Source organism: Passer montanus, unplaced genomic scaffold, assembly GCF_014805655.1.
Source record: "Passer montanus isolate IOZ18808 unplaced genomic scaffold, ASM1480565v1 scaffold66, whole genome shotgun sequence".
Classification (NCBI taxonomy): domain Eukaryota; kingdom Metazoa; phylum Chordata; class Aves; order Passeriformes; family Passeridae; genus Passer; species Passer montanus.
Window position 1 is genome coordinate 4655601 of NW_024371704.1, and position 20171 is coordinate 4675771.

The 20171-nt window shown below is 37.0% G+C and overlaps 1 protein-coding gene across 2 annotated transcripts in view; it reads right to left on the reverse strand.

Moving 5' to 3' along the window:
- The window catches only part of TFPI (tissue factor pathway inhibitor), a 65232-nt gene extending 56556 nt beyond the window's left edge, over positions 1-8676 (reverse strand). Inside the window, exons 1-2 of one of the 2 annotated variants that reach the window (XM_039728757.1) lie at positions 8565-8676; positions 7903-8012 (exon numbers count right to left, since the gene is read on the reverse strand). In XM_039728757.1, the coding sequence (XP_039584691.1) occupies positions 7903-8012; positions 8565-8572 (118 nt within the window). In that variant the 5' untranslated portion in view covers positions 8573-8676. Of the gene's footprint in view, positions 1-7902; positions 8013-8101; positions 8140-8564 lie in introns of those variants that run through there. The other variant, XM_039728763.1, reaches the window with a different exon arrangement.
- Between the last annotated feature and the right edge of the window lie 11495 nt (positions 8677-20171).

Below are 20171 nucleotides of genomic sequence, written 5' to 3' on the forward strand. Positions count from 1 at the left end.
GAACACAAGAGTTGCTATTTTGTTTGTGTGTTGAATAGTCTCCTTGAATGGGGTAATATCCAGCTTCTAGAGTAGCATATGACAAAAAGAAATTTCTCTATTATTTGTGTGTGGTCAGACCAAAAATGAACTGACAGAAGAGGCTGGGTATGACAAGGAGATGCCTCAGTCTGTGTTTGTTATGCAGATGGGTAGAAAACTTGGTTCAACAAAAATTTCACCTTCAGGAAAACAAGCTGGAAAGCCCAAAGTCAACTCCACCTCTGCTGCATTTAGCAATAAACCCAAAGGTACAGGCCCTCTCTCTATGAATTGCACCTGCAACTTATTAGCCAGTTATGCAGAAAAATGTACAGACACAGCAAGCAACACCTCTGTACAACAAAAGGGAAAATTACAGCTCATGCAATAAATACTCTCCATTTCAGCAGTGCTACTTGCCCTTCACTTATTTTCTCACACTGTTGACAAAATAATGAAGAAAATTCCACCCTTTTTAGTCTCCTGCCCACAAAGGGATTGACAGTTTCTTCCACCTGGCCCTGTGTAGCACTTACTTCATGTAAATATAAATAACAAGAGAGACAGGAGGAAATATAAATAATAAGAGAGGCTGGAGTACAGGATTTCCAAATGCTGTGCAGGAGGCATAACTGAGCTTTATTTGCCATACATTCTATCTCTCACATATTTAGGGTGAGTTTAAACACTGGCAATGCAGCAGTGGTTATTGGATGAACAAAAATCCACTAGTATTCCTAGGCTGGAAAACCCAGGCAGTACCAGAAGAGCCCTTAACACATTTCTTCCTCTTGAGTAAATCCAGTGCAAGGGTCAACAACTCTGAAGAGAGAGCCTGTATGGCAGATACTTAGCTATTGAATTTTTGTTGCAATATTAAAACTGCAGCACCACATAATTTCTAGGGATTCACTGGAAGTGAATCTAGAAGCAAAGTGTAAAATGCTGCCACTTTTCCCTCCAATCAGATACTTTCCCTTCGAGGACAACACAACATTTATTCCTGTTGAACAGCTTTTACCTTAGGCCTAGCAACATATTTTAAGGCTTCATGTTTGAGCAGATATTTCGTATGGCTTATCTGAAATGTTCTGGCTAACAATTAACAAAAACCAAAACAAAAAACCCATCACACAAAAAACCCCCATAAAACCTAACAAAAGCCCTTTGTTTAAGCTATATGTAAATTTAAGGTACTGCATAAAATATTAAAATGAAATTCAGTAGGCACTGGCATAATGGGACAATTTGCATTCAGAGATCTCATGCATTTGTGACTGCTGAGATATTTTCTCTGGGAAAACCAGGCAAACTGAGTAAGAACTCAGGTTATATCTCATATCTTCTCTCTTGTAAAAGGCTAGTAATTTTGCCACTCTTGCCCAATTCAAAATCATGGATCGTTTCACGTAAAGAGACACTGGATCAAAAAATTTACCAGGTACGTGGTATAAATCTTGGTCATGTTTGAGTAAGAATCTGCCTTCACCCTTAAACTATGGTTTTAATCAGTAAAAAAAACTTCCTGAAGTATGGAAAACCCACCTGTGAATCCAGAGAAAATTTAACATTAAAAACCTCTTTTTCTCCCATTCCTTTGTTACACTTAAGAAGCAAAATCTGCAAAACTTGCACTATTTGTGAAAACTGCATCTCATTAAGCTTCCTGTCATGCTCTTTGATCGTGTAGTTTCATACTAAATTTTTCTTCAATAAACAAATTTAATATCATACCATTTCTCATAGATATTACATAGCATGTTACTACATTTTTGAACCAAGGTGAAAGATGAAAAACGTAACAGCAGCTACGCAATTGTCAGAAACAACGCACTTTCAATTAATACAGAATCCATGTGTGAATCCTGTCAGGGATCTAAATAGATTTCCTTTAAATACCTATAGGTGGTGCTGAAATACAACTGTTCCTTAAAAAAGCAACAGTCAAAGTAACTAGCACAGCTACCCTCTAAAATGGGTACTACTGCGTAAGATGGGTACAGCTAACCACTAAAATGGTTTTACTGCTGGCTGTGCAGATTTACCCCAGGGAAACATAGATTAATCACAATTCATTATTGGTGTTTTCCTCAGGTACTTATCAGATCAGGTTTCCCTCACATGGTCATGCAAAAAAATGAGACTATATTTTCTTTTTTAATTCATGGAAACACCCAATAAAAACAACAGTGCCTGTGAGCACATAGCTGCCCTGACCATGGCATAACTAGAAAGGAAAAGAAACATAAACATGTTTGGCCAAGAATTTCCCTTTCAGGTTGCATGTTTCACCCTGATAATCACAAATTTTTATTCAGTATAAATAATGATAATGAGGCTGCTAATAGTTTTCTGGGCATCAGCCCAGTTTGCTGAAATGAAGCAGAATTAACTGGCTTCTCCACAAACATATAATGGAAAAGAACAAAATTTTTGCCAGGCATAATTAACATGTGGTAACATGATAATCAGCACCAGATGAATCCACACTTTCTGGTTTCAAAAAATACATAATTCCACACTGGTGCTTATTTGTAGAGAAACTGAAGTGCTAATGATTACAAACATAGTTTATAGTAAAAGTCATAGCTTGAGCCATTTCATGTAACGCTAAAACTCAACAATTTCCAAATTCTAGTTAGCCTTGTAAAAGATGGAACAAGTTACAGTAATAAAATAAATCTAATATTTCTATATTTAAAGATATAAATAGTGCACAGTAAAAAAATTGGCATCAAAAGTTTATATAAATAATGAAATGCCTACAAAGTTTTTGAATAAAGCTTCATGTACATCACATAAAACAAGTGAATGACATAAAATATGAAAGAAACAACTTAGTCCCTGAATACATCTCTGTCCATTTTAAAAGTCAAAACATGCAGATCACCAAATTGCCTCTCTTTCATCTTGCTCCATAAACAAGTCACAGAAGTGTTTTTCCTCTGTTCATTATAAAACCCACAAAACACAAAGCTATGCTCACCCCTAAATACTATACCTGAATTTGTCTCATTAAGAAAAAAAAAAATCTAAGACTGATACATTACGTTTCTAAAAGAATGGAAAAAAATCTAAAATCCACATAAAAGATAAAATAAACAACTTAGTCTGAATACATCTCTGTCCATTTTAAAAGTCAAAACATGCAAAACACCAAATTGCCTCTCCTTCATCTTGCTTCATAAACAAGTCACAGAAGTGGTTTCCCTCTGTTCATTATAAAAGTCACAAAACACAAAGCTATGCTCACCCCTCAATACTATCCCCTGAATTTTTGTCTCATTAAGAAAAAAAAAAACAACTAAGACCAATACATTACATTTCTAAAAGAATGGAAAAAATTTCTAAAATCAGTATGAAATTTGATATTTATTTATTCTTGCATTCCTTTAGTTGCCAATTTAATCTACTTTCAGAAAACAAACAAAAATAGCCTGAATGGGAAGTAGAAGTGTAGATCATTACGAGATGCACAACACCCTTTCACTCAGCTTATTCTTTTGATTAAGATTCTTTTGCCCCCACCATCTTCCAGGCATTTCAGCTTCCTTATAGCTAATTTGGAAGTATAAACTCAGTGCAAGATCACCAAGATGCAGTAAAGCAGTGCAGGACACACAGACATGTTGAAAATAGGATATAAAATCCACAGGGACCATTCTGCTGCTTCACAGCTAAGGCAGACTTAGTCTAGACATACAAGGACATTATCATTAGCTTCAGGCCTAATTTTTAAAAATGAAAATGTAAAAAAAATATCAATTTTGTCCAGGCCACCTCAGTTTTGTCCAGGCATCTCAAGCCTGCACAGGACAAACAACTCAGGATGAAAATCCTGACCTATATTTGTCCACCTCTCCTCAAAGCTCTATTTGAATTAGAGGGCATTGTTAGTCTTCAGTTTTGCTTCCTAATGTCTTCCCAGACTTGGGTCACATATTTTAGTAGGAAAACTTGGAATACAAATTGGTAGTAGTAGGGAAAACTAATTATTGAGAAAAACAAGAGAAGCAATGTTTGCCATCTATTTTCTGATTTTTGGCAAACATCTATAAACATAGAAGTGAGTCTAAAACTGATTTAAGTTACTTAAAAAAGCTGCAAAAATGTGGAATTCCTTGGAATAAATAGTTTTATTCTTCCCCAGAAAAAGGTGGACAGCATAAATCACACATTGTGTTTAATGTTTAAAGTTACACTTAATTATATCCTTATTAAGTAGTTAGATTACACAGGGAGTATTTAAACTAACATGATTAGATTAGATAAAGAAACATTATTTGGCAACATTTTGATTAATTCAAGTTGTTAGGGAAAGGACTTTAAAACTTACAAGCATAGTGCTACAGAATTCTATGACACAGATCAACCACTCCATAGGCAGACAGCAACACAGGCGAACGCAGGCATTTGTAATGATGTATTTGTATTGGGATTGTAGATCAATATTGTCTCTAGAATCAGAAAATCTAAGACAAAATTATTCAAAAAAAGAAATTCAAAACCCTACTGACTCAGAGGTGCCGCTGAACTTGACAAATTCATTTTACAGCATGCATGTTTCAAGGTTGCTCCACTTGAAGGTTTAGACATCACAATGGCCTGGTGGGTGGTGTGGTCATACCTACCCACACAGGGTGAAAGATCCTCTTGCAGGGGAGGGGCCAGTGGGTGATCCTTCTCTCCCAACCCAAACCATCCCATGGCAGGCTAGAAATCTCAATAATGTGTTTTGTTAGTTTAGCAATAAGCCAACTCTGAGCTTGCAGTTACATTCCAAATCCACCCTAAAAAGTGAAATGCCAAAATCCCTCATTTGGCCCATTCTATGTACCCTGTCTCTGACAGGGGACTATGTTTTGTACTTCCAGATGCATTTAGGGTGGGAAAAGAAAACATCTGGCACATATGTAACCATTAATCTGAGAAGCTGAGGGAGAACAAGACAGTAACTGCAACCACATTTGAGCCATCAGCACTGAAGTTGAAGCTTTATCTAAACTCGTGATGTTTTTCATTTTATAAAGGAACCAGTGACCTCCTCTGTCAAATTCTCACTGCCAACAGCTCAGACAGGATATTTCATTGACTACTTTCTTTTTCAATGTCCTCTGAACCTGCTTACAAGTGGCAGGAATGTGGGACTGTCACTTCCCCTGCTTGCCTTACTGTGCCTGGTTTCTCTTCCCTTGGGGAACAACCTGTTTTTTCCTTCTCCTAACACAATACATTTTCTTGAGGAGACGCTGCATTTCACAGCTCAAATGTTTATCAGTCTAAAAATTCCCTGCCTCCCAAAGGTAGACATCCTCCTACATCTCCCAGCCTCCTACACCCTGCTTTTTCCTGTTGTTTCCAGCCGTCACATGCACCCTGCTGTCCTCACTCAGCTCACTGATCTTAGTAAAGATAATCAACAATCTTGTTCAAACAAAAGAGAGAAGATCACAGTGAGGCTCCAGCAGCATCACTTTCAGTTTCCTTACTTTACAGCATATCTAAATTCTCCATTTACCTTTAGCTAACATGTAATTCTCAAATATGCAAGCCCTCATCTGCCATTATAAAAATCTTTTAAAACAAACACCAGTGTTTTAAATGCACTTGCAGCTGAAAATGACCAGCAAACTTGCCTTTCTCACCTTCTTGTCCCCTCTTGCATAGTAACTACCCCAGTGGTTTTTTTGAGTTTTCTTCCCCATTATTGCTTTCAGAAATATCATGGAACTCCCATCTACCTTTTCTGCACACCCCCACACTCCAGAGTCACTACATGATCATGATCAGCAATAAAAACAAGTCCTACTCCTCCCACCAGCCCTCCTGCTACCCTGCCTACACATGTGCTCTTTATAGAAATCAGCTGCTCAATAAAGGAATTGCTAACACCTGGTACAAATAACTCTCTAAACCTGACACAGCCACCGTGTACTTCTTAAAAAACTCCACATTAATTAAGAGATATAAATGTTGCATCATTTTTTCCCAAGTTCACACTGCCTCACAATGTTATTCATGACATGGGAGTTGAACTCTCATTACTCAGGCAAGGGAACACCACACTGACTACAAGGAAAATTGAAATACTTATATTAATTATCATGGCATTATCTTAAAATACACATAAAATTCTGCTCTTCAACTGTAACCCACCTATTTTTCCTGAATAACGTAACTACCGGTGAACAAATAACTCTTTCCAATGCTCATGTACCCTTTCTCTAAAAGCCTTGAAAAGGTTATTGTCACAAAAAGAACACCAAATCTAAACAAGACAAAAAGTGTAGCCAGATAAAAGCTGCTGAAAAGCCATATTTTTTTTTCCTTTCTACTCTACAAATCCATGTTTTAGTCAGTCTGGCCAATTTTGGTGCCTAATTCTGCAAAGCACTAGCATCCTAACTGGATAAGATTCCATCAAGGAAGAAGAAAAGGATCAGTCTATATACTCATGCCTCAGGATTGGTCAGAAATGATTAAGTCAGTATTTATCAATTTTTATATATTTTTATAGTGAGGGATAAATAGGTAAAGATAAAGGAACAACCATTATGGAACACTTATCCTTTAACAACTTTGTCCAGCACAATTCATGAGAACTCTGCTAAAATGATCTGTCATTATCTAATCATTTGATCATCAGCAACCACAAAGAACAAGTGAAAGTTTAAGCATCAGTGTTTATAGTGAGGGATAAATAGGTAAAGATAAAGGAACAACCATTATGGAACATTTATCCTTTAACAACAACAGCACAATTCATGAGAACTTTGCTAAAATAATCTGTCATTACCTAATCATTTAATCATCAGCATCTACAAAGAAGAAGTTAAAGTTTAAGCATCAGTAACTTTCACAGGCCAGACTGGTGAGAATGGGGTTTTCATGGACTACCTCAGAAACTACACAGGAAAAATCCTGAGCCTTAAACACATTGTCTCATTAATATTCTATGAATGGTTTTACTTCCACTCTTGGAAAATAATAAATGCTTTGCTCTATTCTAATGATTAACTGTATGCAATGCACAGTTCTGCTAAACACACTCAGTATTCACATCTTGTCTCTCAGGACTAGGTAGAGAATAAAACCACCACTTATATTGCATTTGATGGTATAACTGAAATTTTCATTCATTCTGTCATTTCCCATTAACCCAGGCTGAGGTCAGACTGTTGTAGCACTGTGCTTATAAACACAAAAGTTACTCTATTTACTGTAAATGCTCCCCAAAGCCTATTTAAAACTGTTAAACTGCTCAAATATTCATGTGGGTTATTGTTAATTTTTTTTTTTATTATATATATACCTAGACAAAAAGGGGTTCTCATACTCAAAACAGAAGCATTTTTTTCTTACCTTCAAGGAGTTTACTTAGCAGTTACATACATGGCAAACAGATGCTGCTACCCTAATTTACTCATAACACACTGTGATGGTATCTAGAGAAGCACAGAGCAGACTCTTGTGCCTTCTACCATCCCTTATCTCTGCTGCAATTCATACTGTTCTGCTTTGCAATACACAAGGAACACTTAGGGATGCTGGCAGCTACTAATGAAAACATCTCTTCCCTCCTCCCCCTGCCTCAGAGAAGCTAACAGCTTTCATGAGGTACAAAGCAGAACAAAAATATTGTTTCTGTAATCACTTCATTAATAACTTATTCCCAACCACACACAGTTCTGCTTCCTCTCCTATCAGGATGCAGCAGACACTACAACTCCAAATTATTCAAGAATTTGATTAGTTACAATCCTCACCAGCTGAGCCACAGAACACAACTAGCAAAGCCTGTCACAGTGAAAAGTAAAAAAGTAAAGTTACAGCCAGTGTTTGCAGTATTTCACAAACCCTTTTTTTCCATGCACACCTGACCTGAAAATGGGCACGGCACATCCCATTCCTGCGGTTTCCACCGGTTTTTCCCATCGGCTGTGGCTGCTCCAGCAGCTCCTCCACCAGCACGTGTTGGGCAATAAGCAACACTGAAGAAAGACAATGAATAAAGACATTAGTAAATTATTAGTTTTTCCACATCCTTAGTAAAAAGTTGATGGTGATATTGGTGAATCACCTTTTGGCCCCGCTCCTTCCCATAGGACTGTGCTCACCTGGAGCACCTGGAGATTGCTAGACGGAGAGCCACCCTTGTTCTTAACTTAAGAAAAAAACTTAAACTAAGGAAAAAAACCAAAAAAACCTTCCAGCAGCTCCTCCACCAGCACGTGTTGAGCGATAAGCAATACTGAAGAAAGACAACAAATAAAGACATGAGTAAATTATTAGTTTTTCCACATCCTTAGTAAAAAGTTGATGGTGATATTGGTGAATCACCCTTTGGCCCCGCACCTTCCCACAGGGCTGCGCTCACCTGGAGATTGCTGGACAGCAAGCCGCCCTTGTTCTTGACTTAAGAAAAAAAAACCCCTTAAACTAAGAAAAAAACCAAAACAACAAACAAATAAAAACCCCCCAAAACAACCCGACAAAACAAACGAACAAAATCCCCAAACCCACACAAAGAGCACAAACCGAACCTTTCCATCGGGAGTTCGGCACAGCAGCTCCCACAAGAACCCCGTTTGGAGCCGGCTGTAGGACGGAGGGGAGCGCCCCGGCCCCTCCTGCCTCATAAACCCCGCGCGCAGCCCACCTGCAATGAATTACCGCAATTAACCCCGGGCGGGAGCGCAGCCCCGGCTCCGGCCGGCCCAGCACTGCCTTCTTCAGGGAAGAATGGGAGAAATCCCGTCCCTGAGGGAGCCAGGAACCGCTGATGATCCATAGCCCTCATCCCTCTTTCTCAAGGGAATAAGGGTCACTTTTCAAAGAATCAAGGTTTCAAATATCAGCATAAAACTGTTTTACACAGAATGAGAGAACAGAGACTACAACTGCAGTGACCCTGCTCTCGCTGTGGCTCAGTGTGACTTCTCCTGATGTTACTGCTTTCACCTGAGTGTCTGAGCCATAATTAACTCACCTGACAGACAGGGGCACCCCAGTCAGCCCAGCCCGTGCCCCTGACCCTACCCCAGCACAAGCTGCCCCTCCAAACACACCTCAGGTGACAGCACTTAGCACAGTGGGCAGCAGCCCTGCACTGCCTGCTAAACACTGCTGTAAATGGTACAGGTGCTCTGAGGACTGAATTTCATACATTTATGGGGCTCTAATAACACTTCATGATGTTCATAGCTGCAGTCAGCTTGGCTCCACGACGTAGGTGGAACTGTCACAACATGTTCTGGTTGTTCCTAGTGTTCAAGCACATCCTGATGCAGGCCAGCTCTGATTAGAAGAAGATTGGTGGAGGATTATTCCAGAGGTAGTTAAATAACAGTCAGTAGAATTCATTTCATCCAGTGCTTGAACTACATGTTTAAAATCCCTTTAGCACTTATTGCTTCCTCCACTTTTAATAGTGCCTAGGCTTGGTTATTTCTTCTGCCCATGCAGGATGATCCCCAAAATAATGGAGATGACGTGAAGGAGACAATTGCCTTGCTCACTCCCTTCTCTGTTTTTACCCTACATTCTCATGTCCAGTCCACAAAAAAAAGATAACACTTGTGGGTTCCTTGATCTTGAACAAAGGCTTGATTTTCATATTCACAAACAGAAACATTTCCAGATTGTTGTGAAGATTTTGGTGGGAATTGCTGTGGTTTACCTCCGGAAGCAGAGTTTGGGTAAGGCAGTGAGCTATGTCAGTGGGAAGAGCTGAAGGGTTTGGGTTTCCTCAGCAGAGGCCAGAGGAGTTTGCAGTGAGCAGAATGGTTTGAGCAGGAGGACCTGAGGTGGTACTACTGTGTTTGGGCAGGAAACAGTGAGTTATTCACAAGAGCATTTGGGTGACAGCTGGTACAAATAGATATAAAGAGTGTGACAGCTAATTCACTGGGCAAAAATGCCTGAAGAATCAGGTGAGAAATCCAATGAATCCTTTGGGTGAAGGAGTAGCATGAAGCAGAGAGGCCTTGAAGGAAGAGCAGTATGTGGAGAAGCAAAAGCTGAGGAAAGTCTTCACTGAAAAGCTGAAAAAAGATGAAGGTTACTGTGTGAAGAGCTAGGGGCCTTGAAGGAAGAGCAGTATGTGGAGAAGCAAAAAGCTGAGGAAAATCTTCACTGAAAAGTTGAAAAAACATGAAGGTTAGTGTGTGAAGAGCTAGTTCTAAGCTGGTAAGTGTATGAAGCAGGAGACAGGATGAAGATCCCAGTAGGAAATACCAAAGCAGACTTCTTGACTGCTGCTGACAGTTGCTCTGGGTGCTAAGTAAAATTCACTAGAGCTGAGCCAAGGGCTATACCTCATAGTTTGAGATGGGTAAGAAAAAAATAGCATTACATCAAGGAAAGAAAACAATCTTCACAGACTTTTCAAGGCCACCTGGGAACAAGAGTTTTGAATTACACTTAGAAAAGCAGTAATTCCTAAAAAATTGAGAAAGCAAGACTTAAGATCCCAACTTAAACCTTTTCATTATTTTGTATCCTTACAGCACAAGAACAAATATGGGACTGAGACTGAGAGAAAATGTTCACGAAAACACAGCAAAAAAGTAGAAAGGAGGTCGATACTCAGGACCTGAGGAGCCCTTTGAAGGACAGAGCTGTGTGGAGAGCTTTGTTAGACAGGGTGAGAGATGCCTCCTTTCTGTGCCTTGGTTTTGGCTGCTTTGATGAGCAGCACAGAAGACTCTGGAAGGATGGAAGAAATGAATTAGTATTTTTCCTTCTGGTACCACCACTTCCCTAATCCTAGAAAATTTGCTCAGAGTCATGGACCTCTGTTCTCTGCCTTGTTCTTGGTCAGAAGATGAAATCCTGCCCTGGAGACTCTGCAGCTGCTCCTGAGGGGAGGGAGTAGAAAACACAGTATAAGCAATAAGACAAATATCTTGGTGGTAATAATCATATGTTCAAAAAAACAACAACAAAAAAAATTCAAGCAAGTGTTTCTGGCAGTAATGCACTGGTACAACGGATTCCTGATTTATTTACCATACCTGCTACTCACTTTCAGCTCTAGCAGGAATCAATAATCCTTCACACACAGACTCCATAGAAATTCTCCTCACAGGGACCACATTCATAACTAGTATTTGTTTACAGTCATATTATAGAGATGTGAGTAAAATATATTATGGCACTCTTCATAAAGCCTGTAGGCCACATAAAACAAGTATAACTCTCAGTCGTGTCACTTCCCATAACTCAGGCTCTGAAAAGCATGACAAGATTCATCAATTGTTGTTAGTACCAGTATTAAATAATGTATGAACATATGAATAAACAAAACAAAGAAAAAAATCCAGGTTTGCTTTGTACATGCAAAGTACACAGAATACTAAGAGCTTTATTAATTTATTTTCTTTATAAAATCTTACTCAATGTGGGCTCACTCTGTTTTCCTGTTGGAAACAGTGGCGTCATATAATTATTTTCAGTCTGGCCAGCAGTTTACTGAAACTGATGTTACCAGCCTGGATTTACACCCAGTGTAATCCTCCTGTTTAATTTGAGGATATTTTTCCTGCGTTTTTTAAACACCTACAAAGAAATACAGGGAAGACTATTAATGATATCTGCAGTAGCAAGGGAGTTGCCAACACTTTCCTTTCTTCAAATCAAATTGCAAGTTTGAGTCCATAGTCTTAACATTCTGCTTCTTCAAAACTGGTGGGTATCTTGAGAGGTATCCAAGGAATCCCTAAATGGTATTACAACCAGGAAAGATCCAGCCTCCAGCATTTTGAGCTGCAGCATAACAGTCATTTTGTTTCCATTAGATAGAAGACATATCACGCAACCAAATTGTTTAAAAGCCACTAAACTCAATCAGCCCACACATTATTCCAAATCTCAAAAATCTATGTAGTTTCATGCTAATGAAATGTGCCTTAATGCTGATATCTTTGTAGAAATACTACTGTGGAAATAAAGGTAAAAGAATGTTGCAATGGGACCCAGACCGGTACTAAAATGCAAGGGCTGTTTACTAGTAAAACACTAATAATGCCACATGGAAAAGACTGAAGAAAAAACATATTTTTAATTTATTTATCCTCTTCTATATGCACAGAGCTCACCATCAGAACAGTCTGATCAGAGTATAATGGAAATAAATGTATTTTATTCATTCACCAAGCATTTCCTAATTATTTGACACTGTCACTAAGCTGGCTGCTTTTGCTGGTTTTAATTTCACACAAAGAATAATAAATACAAATGGTCTCTTTCATATTCCTTCTCAGCATTGTTTAGGTATTACTGCTTTTACTCTGAGAATGTAATTTCTTTGAAGAGAATGCTTGTGCCATCCATATATTTCACTGGGAGAAAGATGAGTTAATGTTATTATAAAATTACTTGGCATGTGCTGTAAAAACAAGATCATCTAATTTTGTGATAAATACAATCTACAAGAGGGAAGAGATAAAACTGTCTATTTTCATATCATACTTTGAAACAGCAATGAAAACAATACTCAAAGATGCTAGATTTGCAGTTTTAAGGAATAGAACTCTGTCTGTGAAGATCATGGAGGGGGAGAACCACTGTTTTCACAGTACTCCTCCATTTTGTCCAATTGATTTCACAGGAACTACTGATAACTCTTTAATTGTTATTACTCTCCTGTATAATTAGACTATCTATATGAAGGATGAAAGTACAGCTGTTACAGAATTATTCACTGAGTCATCTCCCCAGAAATTTATTTTTTGATAGCATGAGTTCTGGAGATGCACAATTCCTTCATTAATGGCTCTTTTTTTTTTTACCTTTCCATTTTCCTATTAGGTGATGCTCAGATTGAAGGAGGCCACTTCCTAAGGGCTCATCCCACCAGCTGACCAGTTCTCTTCCTTTATTGCCTTTTTCTGAAACACTCCCCAGGGGAGGCCCTGTAACTGCTGATTTTGAGACGTTTCTTGGCTCCATCCAAAGCCCTTTGGGATTACGTGGAACTAAGAGCAGCTGATGGTGACAGAGCTTAGAAAAATTTGCATTAAAAGTTTGTTGTGCATTGGTAAGCTCATGAAAAAATTGTCTGCTGTCGAGTTTTAATCAAAGATTGAATGACAGTCTATTAGGGCACACATTTTGAATAACTTTTTAAATACCATAATGCTGGGTAACTTGAAATGCTTAAGTAACTTTCTGACAGTAGCAGAGAAGTGCAGTATAATGAGTACAAATTGATATGGCTTTGAGTTTATTTGGTGGGAAAAAACACTGTGTGAAAATTTCATTTTCTAAAGTGATTATCAGTTATTAAATAACTACTTGAAGTGAATAATTTGAAATTAGGACAAATGGATAGCACAAATTTGTGCAAAATTGTTTATTTGGTGTAACCTGAATTCTGCCCAGACTGAAGTAAACCTGCATTTATGCTGCATGAAAACAGCAGTAGCCATCTCACTTTCCACAACTGGAGATAAGAATGATCTTTTAAGACCTCCTCCAATGACCATAATTCATGATCAATGGAAAGTTCCTCTTTTGTTGTATTGGAAAACTGTTTACTTCAAAACAAAAGCCAAGAAAATGAATTATTATATTATGTATCAAGTTGATAGATAATGCAGTGAGTAAATCATTATTGTGGTACTCAGGATGACACAGACTTATTAACAGAGATCACAACTATTTTGAGTAGGTTAAGACACACTTTCTGCATTTTGGTTTCTTTCTGACACAATGAAGATGATTTAAACTTCCTAATTTTTTACTCTATTATTTGGTAACTAAATTAGATATTATGTTAAGGATAATGATACTAAAAACATAGAGACTGTTATATCTGCATTAAATTTATAGAGTATATGGTGAATTCTGGTACTGTGGCTAGCCTAAGAGAGAGACTTTTCCTCACCTTCTATGAAATCATATTGTAAATTCTCAAGAGCACTTCCTGCTCCTAGCCCAGTGAGTAGCATAAATACTCTTTACTCAACTGCAAATTGAAACCTTGAAAATTTCAATCAATTGTGTATTGGTTGAAATACTTTTAAAAAACACAAACCTCTTCATTGTGTATTAAATTCTGTCCAGTTTATATATAACTAAAAGTGAGCACAGGGACATGGAACAAAAAGTGTGTGGAGTAATAAGACTGACTTAGTGATAAGAAGCACTACATGAGAGCCAGGTTGCATAGGAAAGGAAACCTATCCATGCATCAATTTTGTCTATTTATTAGAGCATGCATCTGTGTTCTGTAACAGAACTAAAACTGGAGGTGGGGAAAGAGAATTAAAGTGTGTTATTAGACAAAGTTTTGTGGAAATAAGCTGCAGAAACAGATCAAGTCATAAAATGTCTCCACTTCTACTAACGCTAATTTTAAGGTTTTCAGTAGCTTACTTACTACTAAAGTTCACCTTAATATTTTCTCACTGCTAACCTCTTCCCAGAGCAAATATTTTTATGGGCTTCTTAATAGCACCAGCAATCATTTATCCTGGCACAGGGACAAAGGAACAATAGATATTTTAGTGGTTTCCATTGCTCCCTGTCTTTGTTGGCAATGGCTAATTAAAAACAAAAGAAATGGAAAGCACTGACTCAAAATAGAGAGTTTCAGTTTTTAAAGTAATTTGCCTTCAGTACACCAGTAACAGAACATCTCCCTGTGTGGAGATCAATGCATTAATAGAAAGAAAAGAAAAAAGAACAGGAAGAAGATCAATAATTTGTAGTTCTTGCTACCACTTTGTTGCCCCAGCTTGTGCTATATACAAGCAGGTCAAGCACTGCTTGTTATCACTTGTTGCATTAAAGCACAGCAAGTTCTCTTCAACAGAGCTTGCAATTTCTGGGACTCTTCTGCACTTACAATTGAACTGTTTTGATAATAAGACAAAGAATAAAACCAGATTAAGGGCAGGAAACAAACACAGTAGAATTATGTTTTACATGAGGACACCCTGGTACAAAAATCATATTTATTGTAATTATATGGACTATATATTTACTTGTTTGTTAATTTGCTATCCACAATGAATAGAAGAAAACAACTTCAGAATTTTTTTCTTATGGGATAGTTAGGCAATGAAGAGTCACCTCCTGTGAACAGATTCAAAAACAAAATGATCCTCTACTTCTTATAGAGAAAAAATACCCAGTCAGAATAGGAATTATAGACTTTTTTTAGAACTGTGTGAGGAAAAAAACTAGAATTTACCTAATACTTTTTCCACTCAGAGTCTATTTCTTGACTGATACTATCAGATGAGAATACAATAACAACCTTTTTCCCTTTTAAGAGTTTCTTATCAATTATCCACATTTTTGCAAAATTCAATCAAAAAATAATTCTTCTAAAGTATCTATAAGCATTTAATGAGCATCTGTAGGACAACCATTTCAGTATCTTGATGAAAACCACATAGTTAAAAACTCTGATCGTGCACCAGCAGCTCCTCCCTCAAGCTGCTCAGCCTTTGACCTTTATTATTTTTCCAGACTGTTGAAACTGTCTGGAAAAATAATCCCTTTATAGACCACCATTTGCTCTGTGACTGCTTATATCCAATACAAGATGATTCCCTGTCACCATCATATTTTCTGGAAAAATTCCTTCACCAGGATTTCTCTCCTGGGAAACTGAGAAGCCTCAGAGAAAAAGGAAAACAATATTATCTCATTTGCTTCTCCTGTGTTTTGCTGCTGTGGAATGTGTTTGTACACTATTTACCAACAGGTGATTGTTTCACTGGTTTCATGTGAATTGTTTTTACTGAATGGCCAATTAGAGCCAGCTGTATCAAGGCTCTGGCGAGAGTCACAAGTTTTTCATCAGTATTCTTTTAGCCTCCTGTATAGTTTAGTAATAGTATTCTTTAATATAATATAGATCTTAAAATAATAAATTAGCCTTCTAAGAACATGGAGTCAGATTCATCATTCCTTCCTTTGGGAACCTTGTAAATACAAGAATTCCCCAGATAGGCAAATGCCAGGCTTTTTTTGGCAACAGACCTAAAAGCCCCAGTTCTCTGCTTCACCTGTGGCTCCACGTCACCAAAGACTTAATATTCTTCATTGTTATGCAGAAACCTTAATCGAGCATGGATGTGATCAAAACATCTTTGCTGGTTTTGAAGTGGATGCAGGGAATGGTTATGTGATGATTAGTATGATTTATCTTTGAGAAACTATTTCAGATTAGGAAAGAAAAAGGCAGTTACTACTGAGGCAGTCACTTGGAAGTCACAAAGAAAACAAAATGTAACAGGCTTTGGGTTTGTTCATGCTTTAATCTTTTATGGCTCAGTTGATAAACCTGTGCTCCCAAGGAGCTCTCATTACCTGAGAGCAATAAATTTCTCTAAGTAGAAGTAACGCACGCTGTACCAAATCAAAACACCCTTTGTCAAAGACATATGCTGAGCCTCCAGCACTACTTTCCATAAGAGTTTTCCTTGCTTTTTTTCAGCATTTTCCTGAAATTGGTTCATTCATCTCTTGAGAGCTGAAGACTTGAAATGAAAGACTTAAAATGAAAACATTATAATAATGGTAGTTCTGATAATACCTTGTTGCAGTTTAAGCCCAAGCACAAGATACCACAGACAGAAAATACACAGAATATTATAGAAATACAAAATGTTCTTACTGCTATCATTGTACTGTTTGTTTCCTCACTAAAATATGCAAAACTTAGCAGTACAAAAACAGTTACATAGAAGGCAAAGTTGCTAATCAGTAGGTACTAAGGAATTTTAGTCTTTAGCATCCTAGTTACTAAAGAAAAAAATATTTTCTGTCTACAGAAACCATTCCTTAGCATTTAGATTATAACTGATCTCTTTCATACATGGGATTGTTTCCAGAAAGATTTAAGCCACTGGGGAGTAATTTCAATTCAAAGACCTGATACATTATATACTTCTCCCCTCCCAGTCCTTTGTCTACCAACACCAGCAGCTCAAGGAATGTGTATTTTCATTTCTCTCAGTATGTCTATTTGTGAAGAATGGCATTTATTTCAGAAACTACTTGCAGATAAAACTGAGACAGCTCAACCAAAATGCCGGAAATGAGCTAGGTACAGGTTTGACAGCAACAAATAACTCAGGTCTGAGATCCACTTAGAAATAAAAATTGAAATACAGTTCAGTTTAATGAATGGCTCATTAGTGATTGTGAGATCCGTATCTCCCATTTTGCCACTAATTTATTGAATTATTGTAGCTGAATTGTTTTCAGTTTTACTGCTGCTGTTTACCCATTTTTTCTCCTTTCTCATTCTCATTTATTTAAGATTATAAAGGCTCTTAATGTGGCATAGCCTGAGTTCTCAAAGCTATAAAACTTCCAGTTACATTTTAGTACTGTAATAATTTTTTAGAGAAAAAAAGTAATTTAAATGAATTTCAATTTTCCCTCTCATTTGTCTCAGTGATCTTTTTGGCTCCTGACTGATTTATTCTTGGGCCAAAATATTGGGTTTGTATCTGTGATGTGAACTGAATTTGGTTACTAATAAAAAGAATTTAAAGAAACACTAAAAACCAAATCAGTTCACTAACACGACATAAAATACACATTCCAGTCTCAACAACTATTTTGCCTTTCTAGATACATTCTCTACTTGTATTAGAATATTGTAGTTCTTATTTTCTATCCCAAACTTTTAAATAACCTTCTGAAGAAGTGCTAACTGTTGTTAGTTTCATCACGAGTGTTTAATCCAAGATACAGATAAGGTATAAAAAAAAGTGATCAAGGTATCAGAACCATTGCCACCATTATATTTCCAAATAAGTTATATGTGATAATCAGGGGATATTTTTCAGGGATTCTGGCCAGAAAATTCCCCCAGGTGCAGGGAGGTAATAGAAGCTTGTGTCACTCATAATATCATACAAGATCTATCTGTTTATATGATTTTTATCATGTTGGGTCATTTTTTTCCCTAGTTCTCCCAGTTCCTCCCCCCACCCTACTTACTCAGTGTTTATTGTTCTTAAGCACCGATTAACAATAATGGACAGTCCTGCTGGGCATCCTGGCATGAGGAAAGGTGGGTAACACTGTTACTCTTAATCTATAATTACAATGAGGCATTCTACTGACATTTCTTCCTCATTCTGAAAGTCACTGATTTAGAGCTGCTTAAGGTAATGATGCTAATGGACATTCTTGGCGTAATTCATATTTCTGTTAGAAGGGATTTTTTTTTTTTAATTTCTTAGTTTCAGTGTTTTCATGATAACATTCATTTAGGATTGGAAGGAGAAAATCTGTGATAACCAGAGCCAGTGGAACTAAACCTCATGTTCACAAGGAAAAGTAGAATATTAAATTCAAATTACTTTACCATGGACAACATACAGGGCAAAGCACTCTGGTTTTCATCACACTGCTCCTTTAAAGCTACTTTTTTGCAAACTTATGTAGCACCTGTGTACAATATACTTTTGGCCTTATAAAATATTAATCATAGAACTTAAATTTGTGCACGTGACACTGATGAATGCAAACTAAGGTCAAATGTGACCATACATCAGCTGTGTAAAATTCTGTTAACTGATTTACCTGAAGAAAAAGCTAAGAATCTGAAGACCAATTGGTTCAGTTTTAATAGAAGAACACTAAAAATGGTAACATAATGTCTCAAGATACTATTTACTGTTCTTGGCACACATACATTTTGGAAGGACAGAATGATTTCTGTCTGTGTATCACAGCATGATTCACTGCTAAACTTCCTGACAACTACTGCTAATCCATTTTATTGCAAAAAAGTAACTCCCTGTCATTTAAAAACTTTTTTTAGAATTCACTTGCACCCTAATGGAGAACTAAAAAGTTAATTGCTGTAGTAATTGCAACCTTGATCAATAGGAAAAAAATTAAATCTGTCATTTACAAATGTTTTTCTTTATTATACACCAAATTAAGCCATCTTGATGTTCTGGAAATTTGTCAGTCTTTTATTGCAAAGAAGAAACTAATGAAGTAGGTTTGCTTGTGGCTTTCAGATAGCAATTATACTGAAGTATTTAATGTATCACAGCAATTATTTTCAGTTCTTCAGTTACCTATCATTTTTTCTGTGAAATACTGCATTACAACATGAAAGAGGGGTGAATTTGAAATTAGAATAATGCTCTTTATTATTATCTTCAATCATAAGAGAAGAGTATCATCTTTTATGATTAAAAAAAAAAAAAAAACAGACAAGAAGTTGGGGCTTCTTCCAAAGATCTCTGGACATCACCAACAAAGGTCTAAAAAGACAATTTTGAGGCAGTAGTGTGAAAGAGAACAAATGAAACATTTAAGATGAACATTAGGAATGTTTTACTAATGCTGAGATCTGCTAAATTCTAAAGGGTCTCCCTGAAGAAAAGGCTGCAGCCACTCAGAAACTGATAGAATATCAACACTTGAGAGCACATCACAACAAACAAGTCAATATTGAATGTAATGATGAAAATGCATCAGTGCTGTGTTTTTAAATCTCTGAGAAAATGGAGAAATAAGCAACCACTTGTGGCACGCATCAGAGTTTCAAGGATGGATGCAGAAGATTGATCTGCATATTCAGAAATATTCACTGCTCCAAAATACTCCTCTGCCGGAAGACAAGAAAGTCTCAATATAATTGATCCCAGCGTAGCTTCTATCATTTTGTTCTGAAGAATCATTTCAGACGAATGATTTCAACAATCATTACATTGGATATTTTGTAATACAATCTATACTGCAAAATTTTATCTTTCAGTGAGTCTACACAACCATTAACTTCACCCAGCTATTATACTACACTCTTTAATGTTCTATTTTCTGAACAGAAATATTCATTAAAAGGAAAAGTTTGATAAAACTTGAATTACCAAACTACATAAATGACATTGGAAACTCAACTTCCTAAATATAAATTAGGAAAAAATAGAAAATTGTAAACTGCCAATCTGTAACAGTTAACTTCTACTTAAAAGAAAGGACAGAGGGCCAACTTCAAATGACCCTTTCAAGAAAGTATTATTTCATGTAGAGCCATAAGAACTGCATAGAAAATACACACCAATACAATATTATTGTGCTTAAGGGAAGACAGCCCTCTAACATGAACAATTATTTCTCTGGTAGTGATTGTCATTGGCCCTGAGGGATGGTTTTCT